This window comes from Brassica napus, chromosome C4 (genome assembly GCF_020379485.1).
Source record: "Brassica napus cultivar Da-Ae chromosome C4, Da-Ae, whole genome shotgun sequence".
Classification (NCBI taxonomy): Eukaryota; Viridiplantae; Streptophyta; class Magnoliopsida; order Brassicales; family Brassicaceae; genus Brassica; species Brassica napus.
In genome coordinates, this window is record NC_063447.1 from 50,838,434 (window position 1) to 50,852,954 (window position 14,521).

The following is a 14,521-nucleotide window of genomic DNA, read 5'->3' on the forward strand; positions in this document are numbered from 1 at the left end:
CCCATTCATTTTTTAACTTTACTTTTGGAAAATAAATGCGCTATCTTATAATCCTCATTACCAGTGACTCTAAAATCTAATCATTTAGGTGACATACTTCACCAAAAAAGTCGCCGGAAAGTTAGCATAACCCATTTTGTCAAAATTCAAGTTCCAACAAATCAACAATACGTTGGTTTTTATGATGGCCTATCGCTTTTTCCTTCATCTCAAAATGTAACAAAAAAATGAAATAAAAAAGCAACCAAATTTAAAATAGTTAGGCAAGATAAAAAACCTAAAGTATCTTTTGAAAAAATTAAATGTTTACTTCAATTAAGTGAAAATTATATTTTAATCAGCTAACATAATTTAAAATACATTGATTTATTTGTTTTGTTGTATAGGTCAATCAAACAATATAATTAGTAATCCTGATGATTGGGTTCATTTTAGTCAACTCTTTAAAAAAACTTTAATGTTACTGATCAAATACAGAAAAAACTGTGTGTACAGTTATGTGCATCTGAGTTTGAAATTGAATTTAAAACTTGAAAATTGAGAACAAAAAATAGAGGCCTTTTGACCCCCTCCCAAAAGACAGAGCATGCCAGTTTCTTCTTTTAGCTTATGTATTTTCAACGCTTTTAGTTTATGTTGGAGCGTGTGCCAAACCACAAAATAAGCCATGTCGCTTCACCTCACGAAGAGATGTTATCAGGTTTCTAAGATTCTTGTCGATCATTTTAGCTTTTCTTGCCCAAAGGGGATGGTGTACATGTCTATAAATGGTAGATACTTACTTGGAAGGTGTACCTAATTAAGAACAGTTGCAGTCGGTTGGCAGATTTTGATCGTGGAGAAGCAATAAGAGCTGATCTCAACCTGTCCAGCTGCTGAACTTATTACAATACCGTTTAAGTCAACTCTTCTTCTTTCGTCCATTATTTTCTTTGTTATCTTTTTTCCTCCAATGTTTTTAATATCATCGTAATACAGCTTTTACTACTACTAGGCAAAAAGGGATATTCTATTTTATTTAATTACGATTAGAGAAAACAACAGTTATTAACGCTAAGACGTGATGGTGGGTCCTATTGATACAGAAAGCAGCCACATTTTCTTGAAAATCAAGGGATATATACAAGGTCAGAGATGGCACACCCAATATTAACACGTACTCTGCCTCTTATACAGAGACCTGCAGAGAAAAGAGTCATGAAGAGAAAAGAACAGTCCTGAGAGGGAGAGAGAGAGAGGGAGAGAGAGAAGATCGGTCAAGAAAGAGAGAGATCGGTAGAGAAGAAAGAAAAGCATGGGGAGTCTCAGGAGTAGAGGGAGACACGAGATAGATGAGATCGAACAGCTTTCGAGAGAGAGTAGTCATTTCAGTCTTTCTACTGGAATCTTACCATCACTTGGAGCTAGAAGCAACCGACGAATTAAGCTAAAGAGATTCGTCGTGTCTCCTTACAATCATCAATACAGGTCAGGTCTCTCTGTCTTTTTACCACTTCTTGTTTGTTCTTCATAAGTACAGTTGACTTGATTCTTATTATTCATTGATTTCCGAGGATCGGACATACCAAAGTTCAATTTTCTTAGCTAAGAACAATTTTTTTGTTGGAGTTGTAATTCTTTTAATAATTAGATTAGATGGGAATAAAAGTAATACTATAAATTAAGAAAAGTAATCATACACCCACGTAATACTCTTTTTGGACGGCCGACCAAAAAGTATAAAACAACGATACAAAACAAATTTAGTATATAAGATAACAACAATACAACCACATTAGAGCTATAATTAATAAAATAATCATAATAGTGGGATGGTTAGAATATAGTGTGTAATATATATTAACATTTGGTGATATACACGGTTGAGCATCTGAAATCATTTTTACTTATTTCTATATGTTTATTTTCTTTTTAAAATATATCTATTATTAAATTTATTCTCTCTTCATTTTAATTACTTTCCTTCTCTTAAAATATGATAATTTAAATCTGTAATTTCGTTGACAAATAAAAAATCTGTAATTTCATTTTAGAATTTAGATTTTTCTATATCTAACATGTTTAAAAGTATAAAAAAACGAATATATTTTTTGTAAATATATTAACATTTTATGATGAAGTAAGAAATTTTCATTCTATTTAGAACATAAATTCCGTCTAATCTATATATTAATATACTAATTAGAATGACACATAGTTATTTTTATACATTTACATGATTTGTAAAGTTATATGTATTTCATATTAGCTATGGTACGCAAGTAATACATACTACTCCATCTGTTCCTAAAAAATGTATGTTTTGAAAAAAAAAATTGTTTTAAAAAGATACATTTTTTACTTTTTCAATGTATAAATTTATGAAAAATTGTAAGTTTAAAAAAAAATAATGGTGTTTATTAAATTTTTATTGGCTTAAAGTTATGAAAAATTGTTATTCACAAAAAAAAAAAGTATATTTAATGAGTTTTCTTAATATATGTTAAAAGTCTAGAATATGCATCTTTTAAAAACAGAAGGAATATTTAATAGTTTCAAGTTAGTAATATATAATTTATAGTAACAAAAATATGTGATGTAAACATAAAAAATAGTATACATAATAAATTTAATGATGTGTAATAATATACATGTATTTTCTTCCCAAAAGTACTGATTTGCTTAGTGAATTAAATTGTTAAATAAGATGGCTATAGCCTATAAGCTTTATTCTAAAGCTTGATAGAACTAATTAAACCTAAATTCTATCAAGGGTAACTATTCTTTAAGTGAGAACTACTGCTGCTCCACTACAATTTGATTACAAATAAATATATTTGAAAGATTTCAATAAATAACACAATAACATTGTACTTTTTCGTAAATTATAATATATCGTACAGATGTTACTTTATGTCAAAATATATCTATTTGCTTAACTTTGTCAAGTTGCACAGCTTTTTGGATTATTTTCTCTTTATTATTTTTTGTATCTCTTAGAAAAGAGATTATAGTATAATCATTTTTTGTTATTTGATTTACCAGACAATTGTAGCTCCTTTTTATTCAATATTTAGAATATTCAAATCCTAGTTCCCTATCGTTCTCGTTTGACAGTCAACAAACAAGATCTTATAAATGCGAAGGCAAATGTAGAAAATTCAAAGCGTTCTTTATCACATTGGTTGGTTGGATAATTGGCTTAAAGCTCCTTTGCTTTTGACCATAACACGTGAATGAACACGTGAATGTGGGGAAAATAATAAATGATATAGTGAATGTGCAGAATTCAATGCTTTGATTTCAACAACGGATGCAAACTGTGCAAATAAGTTATTCCCTCCATTTCAGATTATTTGTGTTTTAGGGTAAAATTTTGTTTCAAAATAAGTGTCGTTTTATAATTTTAATACAAAATTTATTGATTTTATATTTTAATATATATTTTTTATCGGTTGAAATGTGGTTAGGTGTATTGTTAATGATGTTTTTATCTAGTAAATATACAAAATTAAATATTTTTTTAATGTGTATGTCGAAGTCTAAAACGACAATTAATCTGAAACATACGTAATAAAAAGTAGAAATACTTCTAATTCACGTTTCATATTCATAGCATCATCAAACAATAACACTTTGAGGCTACCAAACAATAACGAAAACTATGGAATGATGATTATTGATTAATATACTGAAAATGGACGTGTTGAATGCAGGATATGGGAGGCTTTCCTAGTGGTTCTTGTGGTTTATACTGCATGGGTTTCCCCTTTTGAGTTTGGGTTCTTGAGAAAGCCAAGGCCACCACTCTCTATCACCGATAACATTGTGAATGGATTCTTTGCGATCGATATCATCATGACGTTCTTTGTTGGTTACCTTGATAAATCAACTTACCTCCTCGTCGATGATCGTAAAATGATTGCCTTCAAGTACTTGCGTTCTTGGTTCGTCCTCGACCTCATATCAACTATCCCCTCTGAGGTGGCTATGAAAATCTCATCCCAATCTTACGGATTATTTAACATGCTTCGGCTTTGGCGTGTTCGCAGAGTCGGTGCCTTCTTTGCCAGGTAATATATCAATAACCTTTTATTATTTCCTTCTCTTATCAGAACCTTGGCATTGTCTTTAAACAGGCTTGAAAAAGATCGCAACTTCAACTATTTTTGGGTCCGGTGTGCAAAACTCGTTTGTGTAAGATCATCAAAACATAAAATGTTCATTTACTTAAACCACACTACTCTCGAGTAACTCATTAGTTGGAGAATCTTGCAGGTTACAATTTTTGCGGTTCATTGTGCTGCATGTTTCTATTACCTTATCGCCGCACGGCACCATGACCCAGCAAAGACCTGGATTGGAGCATCTAACGCGAACTTCCATGACGAAAGCTTGTGGATGCGATATGTGACTTCCATGTACTGGTCCATCACTACTCTAACCACTGTTGGTTATGGTGATTTGCATCCAGTGAACACAAAGGAAATGATATTTGACATTTTCTATATGCTCTTCAACCTCGGGTTAACAGCATACTTGATTGGTAACATGACCAATTTGGTAGTCCATGGAACAAGTCGAACAAGAAACTTTGTAAGTTATCATTTTCATCACCTAACTAGATGTATAATAATTACACGAGGCTATTACAGAAACCTCAAACTTGGTTCTCCTTTTGTCTAGAGAGATACAATACAAGCTGCTTCAAACTTCGCTCGTAGGAACCATTTACCACCTCGTTTGCAAGATCAGATGCTTGCACATTTATGCTTGAAGTATCGGACAGACTCGGAGGGGCTGCAACAGCAAGAGACCCTTGATGCACTCCCAAAAGCAATTAGATCGAGCATATCACACTTCCTTTTCTACTCTCTTATGGATAAAGTCTACCTCTTTCGCGGAGTATCCAACGACTTGCTTTTCCAGCTGGTAAAACTATTTAAAAAGCATATATACTCCTATCCCATTTAAAAGATTCATTCATTTCATTTCTTCTCATTTCTTACATGTAGGTCTCAGAAATGAAAGCAGAGTACTTCCCACCAAAAGAAGATGTAATCTTGCAGAACGAAGCGCCAACAGATTTCTACATCCTTGTGAACGGTACTGCGGTAATAATCTTTTACAAAACTCTCTACGGTTTGTTGAATAGAAATATATATTATAAGAATGCAAGATGATTTTACCTCTTTGTACACTTTTGTTATGGTACAGGACTTGGTTGTTCAAGATGGTGGAACAGAAAATGTAAGTCAGCATTTTATGTTTATTACTTTTTTTATTTATAAAGAGTGGAGTTGAGAATTCATAAAGAGTGGTTATATGGAGAATTTCAGGCTGTGAAGGAGGTTAAAACTGGAGACATTATAGGGGAGATAGGTGTGTTGTGTTACAAACCACAACTGTTTACTGTGAGAACAAAACGGCTGTGCCAACTATTGCGTATGAACCGTACAACTTTCTTGAATATCATTCAGGCTAATGTTGGAGATGGTACCATAATCATGAATAACTTACTTCAGGTAAGAGCAAATATATATTTTATAAGTGTTAAGAGTATACTTGAAATTTGCACAACTATTTACTGGTTTTAACTCTCTATCTTTGAGAGCAGCATTTAAAAGAGATGAATGATCCGGTTATGGCGAGTGTTCTATTGGAGACAGAGAACATGCTTGCAAAGGGTAAACTGGATCTTCCTATCAACTTATTCTTCGCTGCTATGAGAGAAGATGATTTGCTTTTACATCAGTTACTAAAGAGAGGACAAGATCCAAATGAATCAGATAACAATGGCAGAACGCCTCTGGTCAGTGAACTTCATTACTTTTAATTTTTTTCCGCATCTAAGCTCTCTGGAGTCTATATAACTTAGATCCTTTCTTTTCTTGTCTTGAAACAGCATATAGCAGCATCAAAAGGAAGTCTCAACTGTGTGCTTCATTTGTTGGAGTACCATGCAGACCCTAACTGTAGAGGTACTTGCGGAAAAACATTTTTCAAGATACTTGTATATTGATTATATTGCTGAAACCATAATGTAAATGCAGACGCGGAAGGGAATATACCACTATGGGAAGCAATGGTGGAAGGGCATGAGAAAATTGTAAAAGTACTGTTGGAACATGGTGCTACCATAGAGGCTGGGGATGTTGGTCATTTTGCATGCACAGCGGCTGAACAAGGCAACTTGAAGCTACTAAAAGAAATAGTTCGACATGGTGGAGATGTTACCCGTCCAAGAGCCACAGGGACCTCTGCACTCCATGCTGCTGTATGTGAAGGGAATATCGAAATGGTTAAGTATCTCCTCGAGCAAGGTGCGGACGTTAACAAACAAGATATGCATAACTGGACGGCCAAGGATCTCGCAGACCAACAAGGGCATGAGGAGATTAAAGCATTATTCAGAGAAAAGAAAAATGAGAGGACGCATATTGAGTCGAGTGCCTCGGTTCCTATACTCAAAACCGCGAGACGATTCCTAGGAAGAGGTACTAGTGAACCTAACATCCGCCCTCCATCAAGAGAGGTGTCTTTTAGGATCACGGAAACAAGGCCAAGGCGGAAAACAAACAACTTTGATAACTCGTTGTTTGGGATATTAGCTAGTCAAAACGTGCAAAAGAACGGGCTAGCCACGGTGGACGAAAGCAGAGTCGTGAACCAGGTGAGGGTGACGATTAGTTGTAAGGAGAAAGATGAGGTAGCAGTGAAGCTGGTGCTGCTTCCAGGGAGTTTCAAGGAGTTGCTAGAATTGGGTTCCAGCAAGTTTGGTATTGTTGCTGCCAGAGTTATGAGCAAAGATCAGAACATGGCAGAGATTGATGATGTAGATGTTATAAGAGATGGAGATCATCTCATCTTTGCAACTGATTCTAGCCACTCCTAGAAGACATCCAAGTTCTGTATGGCTTGTAATGAGCAAATTGATAACGTTTGCTTTAAAAGCATTGTTCAAAAAAAAAAATGAATTTGAGCCTTGATAAAGATTGCGTAAATGTGGATCGACCATTGACCATTGACATCTTGTTTCTATGAATGTGAATGTGAAGAGAGCCCTTTGTATTTTCCTCTTTCTGCAAAGCCTCGAGTTTGTCGGTGCATCTAAATCCCAAACCAGAAAGATAAATAAATAAATTTCACGTACATCAAAATATATTACAGGAAAACAGCGGAGAGTAAACTAGTCTCAAGACTCAAGAGCATGTGACAAAAGAAGCTGCTGGGTTATTTTTGTTGATCAGTTACAAAGAAAAGGAGAAAACCAATGAAGTAAAGACAAATGGCAGAAGATGAGGTCAGTTCGTCATGTTAATCAAAGAAACAATATACTTTTCCAGCGGAAGATTCAACCAAGAAAATAGTTAACGTGGGTTTGTATCTTCTTTTTCTATTCCCTGTTGTTTCACTGAGATTTTTTTGAGGATTCTTCTTCACCGCTGTCTTAGAGCAATTTTAAGGGGTAATATCTCCAAATAGGTGTTTCAAATACAAAATAATATTATCTTAATACTTTTGTAAAATATAAGTATTACTTTATTTAAAAGGATGAAATTAATTATATGTTGACATATGACTCAAAATTTTTAGAAAATATTTCAAAAGTTCTTCTTTGATATATTCTACAAAAAAAATCATTCTCTTTTATACTCTTACATTTTTTTTTGAGGTATTCTATTGAAAACATTACCACTAAAATTATTAAATTTATAAAAATAGCAATATTTTATAATAATTTTTAATTAACATAAATTTATAAAAATATTATTTTACTAATTAAGAAATTAATTAATGCATTATTTAATAATAAAAAATCCAAACTTTTAGTTAATTTTGTTAGATATTTTCTCAAATTCTTTTGTTATAACTAAAAATAAAGTTCAAATTTATATTTAAAATTTATTTATTGTTAATATTTAATATTTTATAAAAAATGTTATATATGTGATTAATTAATGTAAATAATCAAATATGTCATATTAGGAGATTAATTAAATGATCGTATTATGACTTATCAACAGTAGATAAAAATATGACTCTATTTTAATAAAATATAGACTATAATATAATATGTCGATTATAATAATAATATTTATATAAAAATTAGCAAGAGTTTTTTTATATAATAACATTTTAATTAACATAAATTTATAATAATAATATATTATTAGTTATGAAATTAATATATTATTTTATAACAAAGATATTTAAACTTTTGTAGGATTTTGGTAGCTTTTCTCAACAAATTTTGTTATAACTAAAATAAAGTTAAAATTTATTTATTTTTAATATTTTATTGATTATTAAGATTTTCTATAAATATTATATGTTTGATTAATTAGTGTAAATAATTAAAATGTCATATTAAGTAATTAATTAAATGGTCCTAGTATAATTGTCAATAATATATAAAAATAATTACTTTATTTTAATATAATGTAGATTCTGAAATGTTTCTTCAACTTTATTATGAGTTCTGTTAACCAACTTCACAGTCAAAATTTATGTTAATGGAAAACTCATTACATGATACAAATTACTTGCATTGTGTGAAATAACTTTAAGATATATATATATATATAACACCATAATAATTTATTTGTAACTACCGCAAAGACATAAGGTAAATAAATAATTAAATTTGTGTATTATGTTGAAAAGACAACATATGCTCATCTTATACTAGACGTTGTTAATTCTAATTTTCCAGTTGGATCTTTACCTTTTAATTGGTTTTATATAATTGAAGGATTTACAGAAGAAGAAAAATAGTTGTTGCATATTCTAAATCATAAGAAATGGCAACAAACAAGTTTTCATCTCTTTTGTTATTTTCATTGATGGTATCTACGCTTATCCTTTTACCAATGGCTTCAGGTAATTTTCTTTTTTCAAATTTAATTTTTCTTAAATAAATAAACTGTGTACTAGAGTAGCTATTGTTGGAGAAAAAACTGTGTAGTAGTGTTCTACATAAGAAATTAATTGATCATTTCAATTTTTTGCTTTCCCAATTAGGAAAAATCCGTATATGTCCGGAAAGGAGACCACCTTGTAAGGCCAGCCAAGCATGTATACAAAACTGTGAAAATTTAGGGTACAGAACAGGAGACTGTGAAGAAATATATGCCGATGTATATTGTTGTTGTGTAGACAAATTGAAATCTCAGGATAATCCTCATTCACCTAGTGCATTCCCAAGTAATTAACCTCTCATTTATATGTATTTATATGACTAGGAATATATTTATAAGAATAAAAATAGAGAAAAGACAAAAATAGCAATAAATCAAGTTTTTGTTCCCAAACTATCACTCAAGGTCAAAAGTCACAAAAATAACACTTAATGTTTTATCAAAAATCACAAACTTAGGGTTTAGAGTTAAAGGGTGGAGTTTAGGATTTAGGATTTAGGGTTTAGGGTTTAGAGTTTAGAGTTTAGGGTTTAGGGTTTAGGGTTTAGAGTTTAGGGTTTAGGGTTTAGAGTTGAGAAATGAGGTTTTGGGGATAAGATTTCAAATTTTGAAAAATAAAAAAATTAAAATTTTCAAAGGATAAACTTAGAAAGATGCTATTTTGGTCATTTTAGTTTTTGAGTGCTATTTTTGTGATATAAACTTAGGAAGGTGCTATTTTAGAGATTTGACCATAAAAATATATTTATATGTGATTGATCTACATTATTATTACATTTGCCATGGCTACATTGTAAAACTACTTCTATCAAGTCTCCAACACACGTATTGACCAAAGATCCCAAGTTCCAGTTTCTGGACTAAACAATAATTTAACTTTAAAAGACTCTATCATCCGATCCATGTTATGAAAATAAAATATGACGTGAAAAATCAGTTCACATGATTATCAGCCCAGGCCCACCATAATCTAAATCAAAAATCAATATGATTGTATTCTTTGGGCCTTAAAGGATTTGCCAACCCAATCAACTAGGAATCAAATGCTGAGATCGACCAAATGGGCACACAAAAATCTGGAAAAGGACACTTCTGTTTTTATTTTTTTAATGAATTAATAATAAATCGAAATTAAGCTGAAAATACTATAAAACCTAAAACTTTAACTTATTTACATATCCAACCAACCTACCCCACCCACTAACCCGACCCGCGTGCCCTTCCCGGATCCTTCCCCCTAAATCAAACTAAATCCCTAATTCCTCTTCCCCGACATAACCAACAGAAAAAAATTCACGATCTCTCCCCCTTCCCTCTATCTCATCTCACTAATCAAACTCTACCACAATCATCACGATCTCCCTCTATCTCATTTGTTTCTCTATTTCGTGTTACTCTTTGAAACACTATGGCTCCAAAGACTCGTTTCACCGAACAAACGAACAAAGAAGGTGCGCCGGAGAAGAAGAAGAAGAATGAGTCAGTGGTGGAGAAGAAGAAAGCTGCGGTGGAGAAGAAGAAAGCTGAGGCGGAAAAGAAGAAGAAAGACTCTGTGATAAAGAAAAAACAAGCAGCGGTGAAAAGGAGGAGAGAAGCCGTTAAAAAAAAAAGAGATGCAGAGAAAAAGAAGATTGAAACCGCAGAGAAGAAGAGGAAGCGAGACAGTGGTGTAGACGATGAGTCCTCGTCCAATCCAACCAAGCGGCCTCAGACCGCATCTTCACCAGAACATCAAGCCGATCCTGATCATTATCCGCCACTATCAACGGAGTTACCTTCGCAGGATGATAGAGAGGGTACGCCAAGCCCATCAGTTCCGATTGAGCCACAAAAATCACCTACTCAAACACCCAATGAGGCGGAGAATCCACTGCAAGCTCCAATAACTTCTACCAACAGAGAATCAGGCTCACCCGAGGCTGCCATTAACAATGACGGGCAAACGGTAAACAAATCAATTAAAATGGTTTTGGAATTTTTATGATAAAATTGGACTAACAAATAGGAACCGTGAGCAGATTGGATCTAACAACATAGATTCAAATTCACATGAGGCTGCTATTGGATCTGCTGCCATTGACAACGACGCTCCAAGAACGGTAAACAAGTCAACTTAAATGGTTCTAGAAATATTTATCATAGGGTCGAAAAAAAAAATAAGTAGTGATTATATAAGAAGTGTAACTAGTACAACTAAAAGAATGAAACTAGTTCAACTGGTAATAAAATGTTGTAAAACAGAATCAATGGAACTAGTATAACTAGTACAACCACACTTCTTATAACTAATATAACTGGTATAACTATGAAAAGTATAATTAGTCTAACTAATACAACCGAGTATTAAATTACTAGTACAACTAAAAGAGTGAAAATGGTGCAACTGGTAATAATATGTTGTAAACAAATTCAGGATAACTAGTAAATTTTTTTTTATAAGTAATATAACTGGTACAACTACGCTTCTTATACGTAGTCTGACTAGTATAACTAGAGAAGTATTTTGTATAACTGTTTAATGAGATGGTGTTGTTGTTGTATAACTAGGCTTGCTGGTAGAACTAGTAATATTATTTTTAATTTAATTAGTGTAACTGGTACAACTAAGTGTTTATGTGTTGTATAACTCAGTTATTTATTCTTTGTATTTTGTTTGTATTTTTCAGGTTGAGAGTGATGATATGACCGTAGAAGCTGACAGACCTGCTGGTTTTTTCTTCAATCCGAGCAACTATGGAAAGGGTTGCAAGCTCTCCTCAAGGTGCCATCAACACGATTTTCTGAACAAGACGATTGGTAAGTTGGATGCCTCAGAGAAGAGTTGGTTTCAGGAACATCCTCAGTTCAAGCATATATTCCACATGGATTGTACCTCAACAAGAAAAGTGATGGGATTGTGGATGTTGCTACTTCGTACTATGCATACAGAGAAGGGTCGACAAGCTTGGTTTGGGGTAAACGGTGTTCCAATTAGATACTCTATCAGGGAACATAGCCTCCTCTCTGGTTTATACTGCCACTCATATCCAGAAAACTATCAGAGCATAGGGAGACTGAAGTTTGCGAGAAAGTATTTTAAAGTGAAGAAGACAAAGGATGGGAAGGAAAAGGGTCTGCAAGTGACAGAAGCGGATGTTAAGGAGAAACTTCAGAAGATGAAATTTGATGGTAGTGGCGATCGTCTGAGGATGGCGGTTCTTTACTTTCTGGCTACAGTTTTAAGAGGAAGGTCCAAAGCAGGATACTTCATTGAGTATTTCCTTCTCCAAGCAGTAGAAGATTTGGAGTTTTGCACCGAATTTCCATGGGGCCGTTACACCTTTGATGATTGCATGAAGGAGATTTTTCATGTAAGGGATCATTTTCGTGATGGGATCCCAGAGCATGCACAGTGGGTATTTCCTGGGTTTATCAACCCTTTGGAGGTATATGAATAACATTTTTCATAAGCATATTTGTTATAATATAACTAAAGTGATTGTGTGAAATGATGTGCAGATATTAGCATTTGAATGTATCCCTGTCCTTAGGGAAAGATTCAGAGAGCCTGTTCCAAACTGTTTTGATGGTTGTCCAAGAATGTGCAAATGGAAGTTCAAGAGGACCGGAACAACAGGATTTCCACTTGACATGATTTATCGGACGCTAGGAAACACAAAGGTAAAAGCTTATAATTTTTTTAAGTGTTGTTTATGTCATTTTCTTCAAGTTCATAGTTAATTAAATGTGTAATTTGTTGTTGGTCATTTCAGGAGATTATCAGTGTTTTGGAACCAAAAGGAAATGAAGTAGACCTTTTGTATGAAATAATGGATGAAGGGACTTTTGAAGACTTGGAGCTGATAGATGATTCGGATACGCTAGACATAGCTGTTGACAGTTGGAACAAGATCCTAATGGAACCAGGGAAAAAAATCTTCTGGCCGGATCTATATGAGATGGATGTGAGAACCCGAGAGCAACAAGAGGAGGCAGGAGGCGAGGCAGGGGGCGAGGCAGGAGGCGAGGCAGGAGGAGAGGCAGGAGGCGAGGCAGGAGGCGAGGCAGGGGGTGAGGCAGGAGTTCAAACAGGGGGCGAAGCAGGTCGTGAGAGTTTAAGAGAATTAGAGTTGAAGTTGAACAAAAGAATGGATGATGGATTTGCATTGAGAGACGAAACAATTCGTCTTCTGGAAGCAAGAGTAAAGGAGTTGGAAGAAGAAAAAATCCAGAGAGAAAGTTGGTCGTTCCAGGAGGGCGAGATGTATGGTGATAAGGAGGCTGAGATACTTGGTGATAAGGAGGGCGAGATGCATGGTGATAAGGAGGGTGAGATACATGGTGATAAGGATGGTGATGAGACTAACAAGGATGGTGATAAGGCTGATAAGGATGGTGATGATGAGCCTGATAAGGAGGGTGAGGATGGTGATAAGGCTGATAAGGATGGTGATGATGAGCCTGATAAGGAGGGCGAGGATGGTGATGAGGCTGACAAGGGTGATGAGGCTGAGAAGGATGGTGAGAAGCAGATTGAGGCAGAGGCTGACAAGGGTGATGAGGCTGAGAAGGATAGTGAGAAACAGATTGAGGCAGAGGCTGAGAAGGATGGTGAGAAACATATCGAGGTAGAGGCTGAGAAGTTGATGCAAGGTAAGTCATGATAACATATAACTTCAAATTTTATTTTTAATGATGATGATCTAAGTCAGGATGTATTTTTGTTCAATGTAGATACTGAAGATGGAGATGAGCAATCTACACTTCAAATTATGGCAGACACTGCAGAGAGATTTGAGAAGGCTGCTGCGGAAAAAGCTGTTGTGGACAAGACAGATGAGGTTGTAGATGATGATGCTTTGGAGAAGGAAGGTGAGGTTAGAGTTGATGACGCTTTAGAGAACACAGCTTCGGTTGGAGATTCACAGGATCCTGCTGAGATGCCAAAGAGGGTGCCCAAGCGTTCTCATTTGTTGAGGTCTCCTTTTACGCCAAACTGATTTGGCTGAACTATGTTGTTGTTTTTGGAACTTGTATGTGTTTGTTTTAAAACCTAAAACGGATGAACTTGTATGTGTGTGTGTTTTAAAACCTAAAACTTGTATGTGTGTGTGTTTTAAAACCTAAATCCAAACTTGGTGGTTGAACAGGTTGCAATTACAGGTGGGAAGTAAAACAACATTACAGCATCAACTATGCCAAAAAATATGAAAGTAGTATAACTAGAAAAACTAGTACACCTAGTGTTAAATTAAAAAGTGTAGGACTTATCTGGGAATCCACTTATTTGAAACTCATTATGCACACAAAGTTGTTTTAGTTTTTTAGTTGTACTGGTTTCTACAAAGTTGTACTAATTTATTAGTTATACTGGCTTGCACAAAGTTGTACTAGTTTATTAGTTATACTAGTTTGTACAGAGTTGTACTTTGGCAGTGAAACCTGAATATATTAGTTGTACCAAAGAGAAATACCATTATCTAAGTTGTACCACTCATTTATGTTAACATGTGTTTGCCCGGATACAATGAAATCATCACTATTGTGAAAATACTTGTCATGTATGTTTTTCAAAAAATATGTGGACAAATATGTTAACAAACCTTAAAAGTATAAGGTAGATCAAGCAAACTTTTGTGATG

At 34.0% G+C, this 14,521-nt stretch overlaps 2 protein-coding genes across 2 annotated transcripts; both read left to right on the top strand.

The window, feature by feature from the left end:
- The first annotated feature begins 1,127 nt into the window (after positions 1 to 1,127).
- Positions 1,128 to 7,052, top strand: LOC106446690 (potassium channel AKT1). Its single transcript, XM_048756440.1, has 11 exons — positions 1,128 to 1,467; positions 3,696 to 4,052; positions 4,119 to 4,176; positions 4,258 to 4,575; positions 4,666 to 4,911; positions 4,995 to 5,093; positions 5,197 to 5,229; positions 5,319 to 5,504; positions 5,597 to 5,791; positions 5,885 to 5,960; positions 6,033 to 7,052. The coding sequence occupies exons 1-11, from the start codon at positions 1,295 to 1,297 to the stop codon at positions 6,872 to 6,874; spliced, it is 2,583 nt and encodes an 860-aa protein (XP_048612397.1). The 5' UTR covers positions 1,128 to 1,294; the 3' UTR covers positions 6,875 to 7,052.
- A 2,912-nt stretch (positions 7,053 to 9,964) lies between these two features.
- Positions 9,965 to 13,983, top strand: LOC125586387 (uncharacterized protein At3g43530-like). Its single transcript, XM_048756441.1, has 6 exons — positions 9,965 to 10,845; positions 10,919 to 10,999; positions 11,567 to 12,325; positions 12,399 to 12,560; positions 12,653 to 13,532; positions 13,614 to 13,983. The coding sequence occupies exons 1-6, from the start codon at positions 10,309 to 10,311 to the stop codon at positions 13,877 to 13,879; spliced, it is 2,685 nt and encodes an 894-aa protein (XP_048612398.1). The 5' UTR covers positions 9,965 to 10,308; the 3' UTR covers positions 13,880 to 13,983.
- The last annotated feature ends 538 nt before the right edge of the window (positions 13,984 to 14,521 follow it).

Excerpts from the sequence above, each read along its gene's own strand:
- LOC106446690 (XM_048756440.1), top strand. The coding sequence starts at position 1,295 with ATGGGGAGTCTCAGGAGTAGAGGGAGACACGAGATAGATGAGATCGAA. Across the intron at positions 5,792-5,884 it reads ACAATGGCAGAACGCCTCTG|CATATAGCAGCATCAAAAGG; the intron begins GTCAGTGAACTT and ends GTCTTGAAACAG. Across the intron at positions 5,961-6,032 it reads TGCAGACCCTAACTGTAGAG|ACGCGGAAGGGAATATACCA; the intron begins GTACTTGCGGAA and ends ATGTAAATGCAG.
- LOC125586387 (XM_048756441.1), top strand. The coding sequence starts at position 10,309 with ATGGCTCCAAAGACTCGTTTCACCGAACAAACGAACAAAGAAGGTGCG. Across the intron at positions 12,326-12,398 it reads GGTTTATCAACCCTTTGGAG|ATATTAGCATTTGAATGTAT; the intron begins GTATATGAATAA and ends AATGATGTGCAG. Across the intron at positions 13,533-13,613 it reads GGCTGAGAAGTTGATGCAAG|ATACTGAAGATGGAGATGAG; the intron begins GTAAGTCATGAT and ends TGTTCAATGTAG.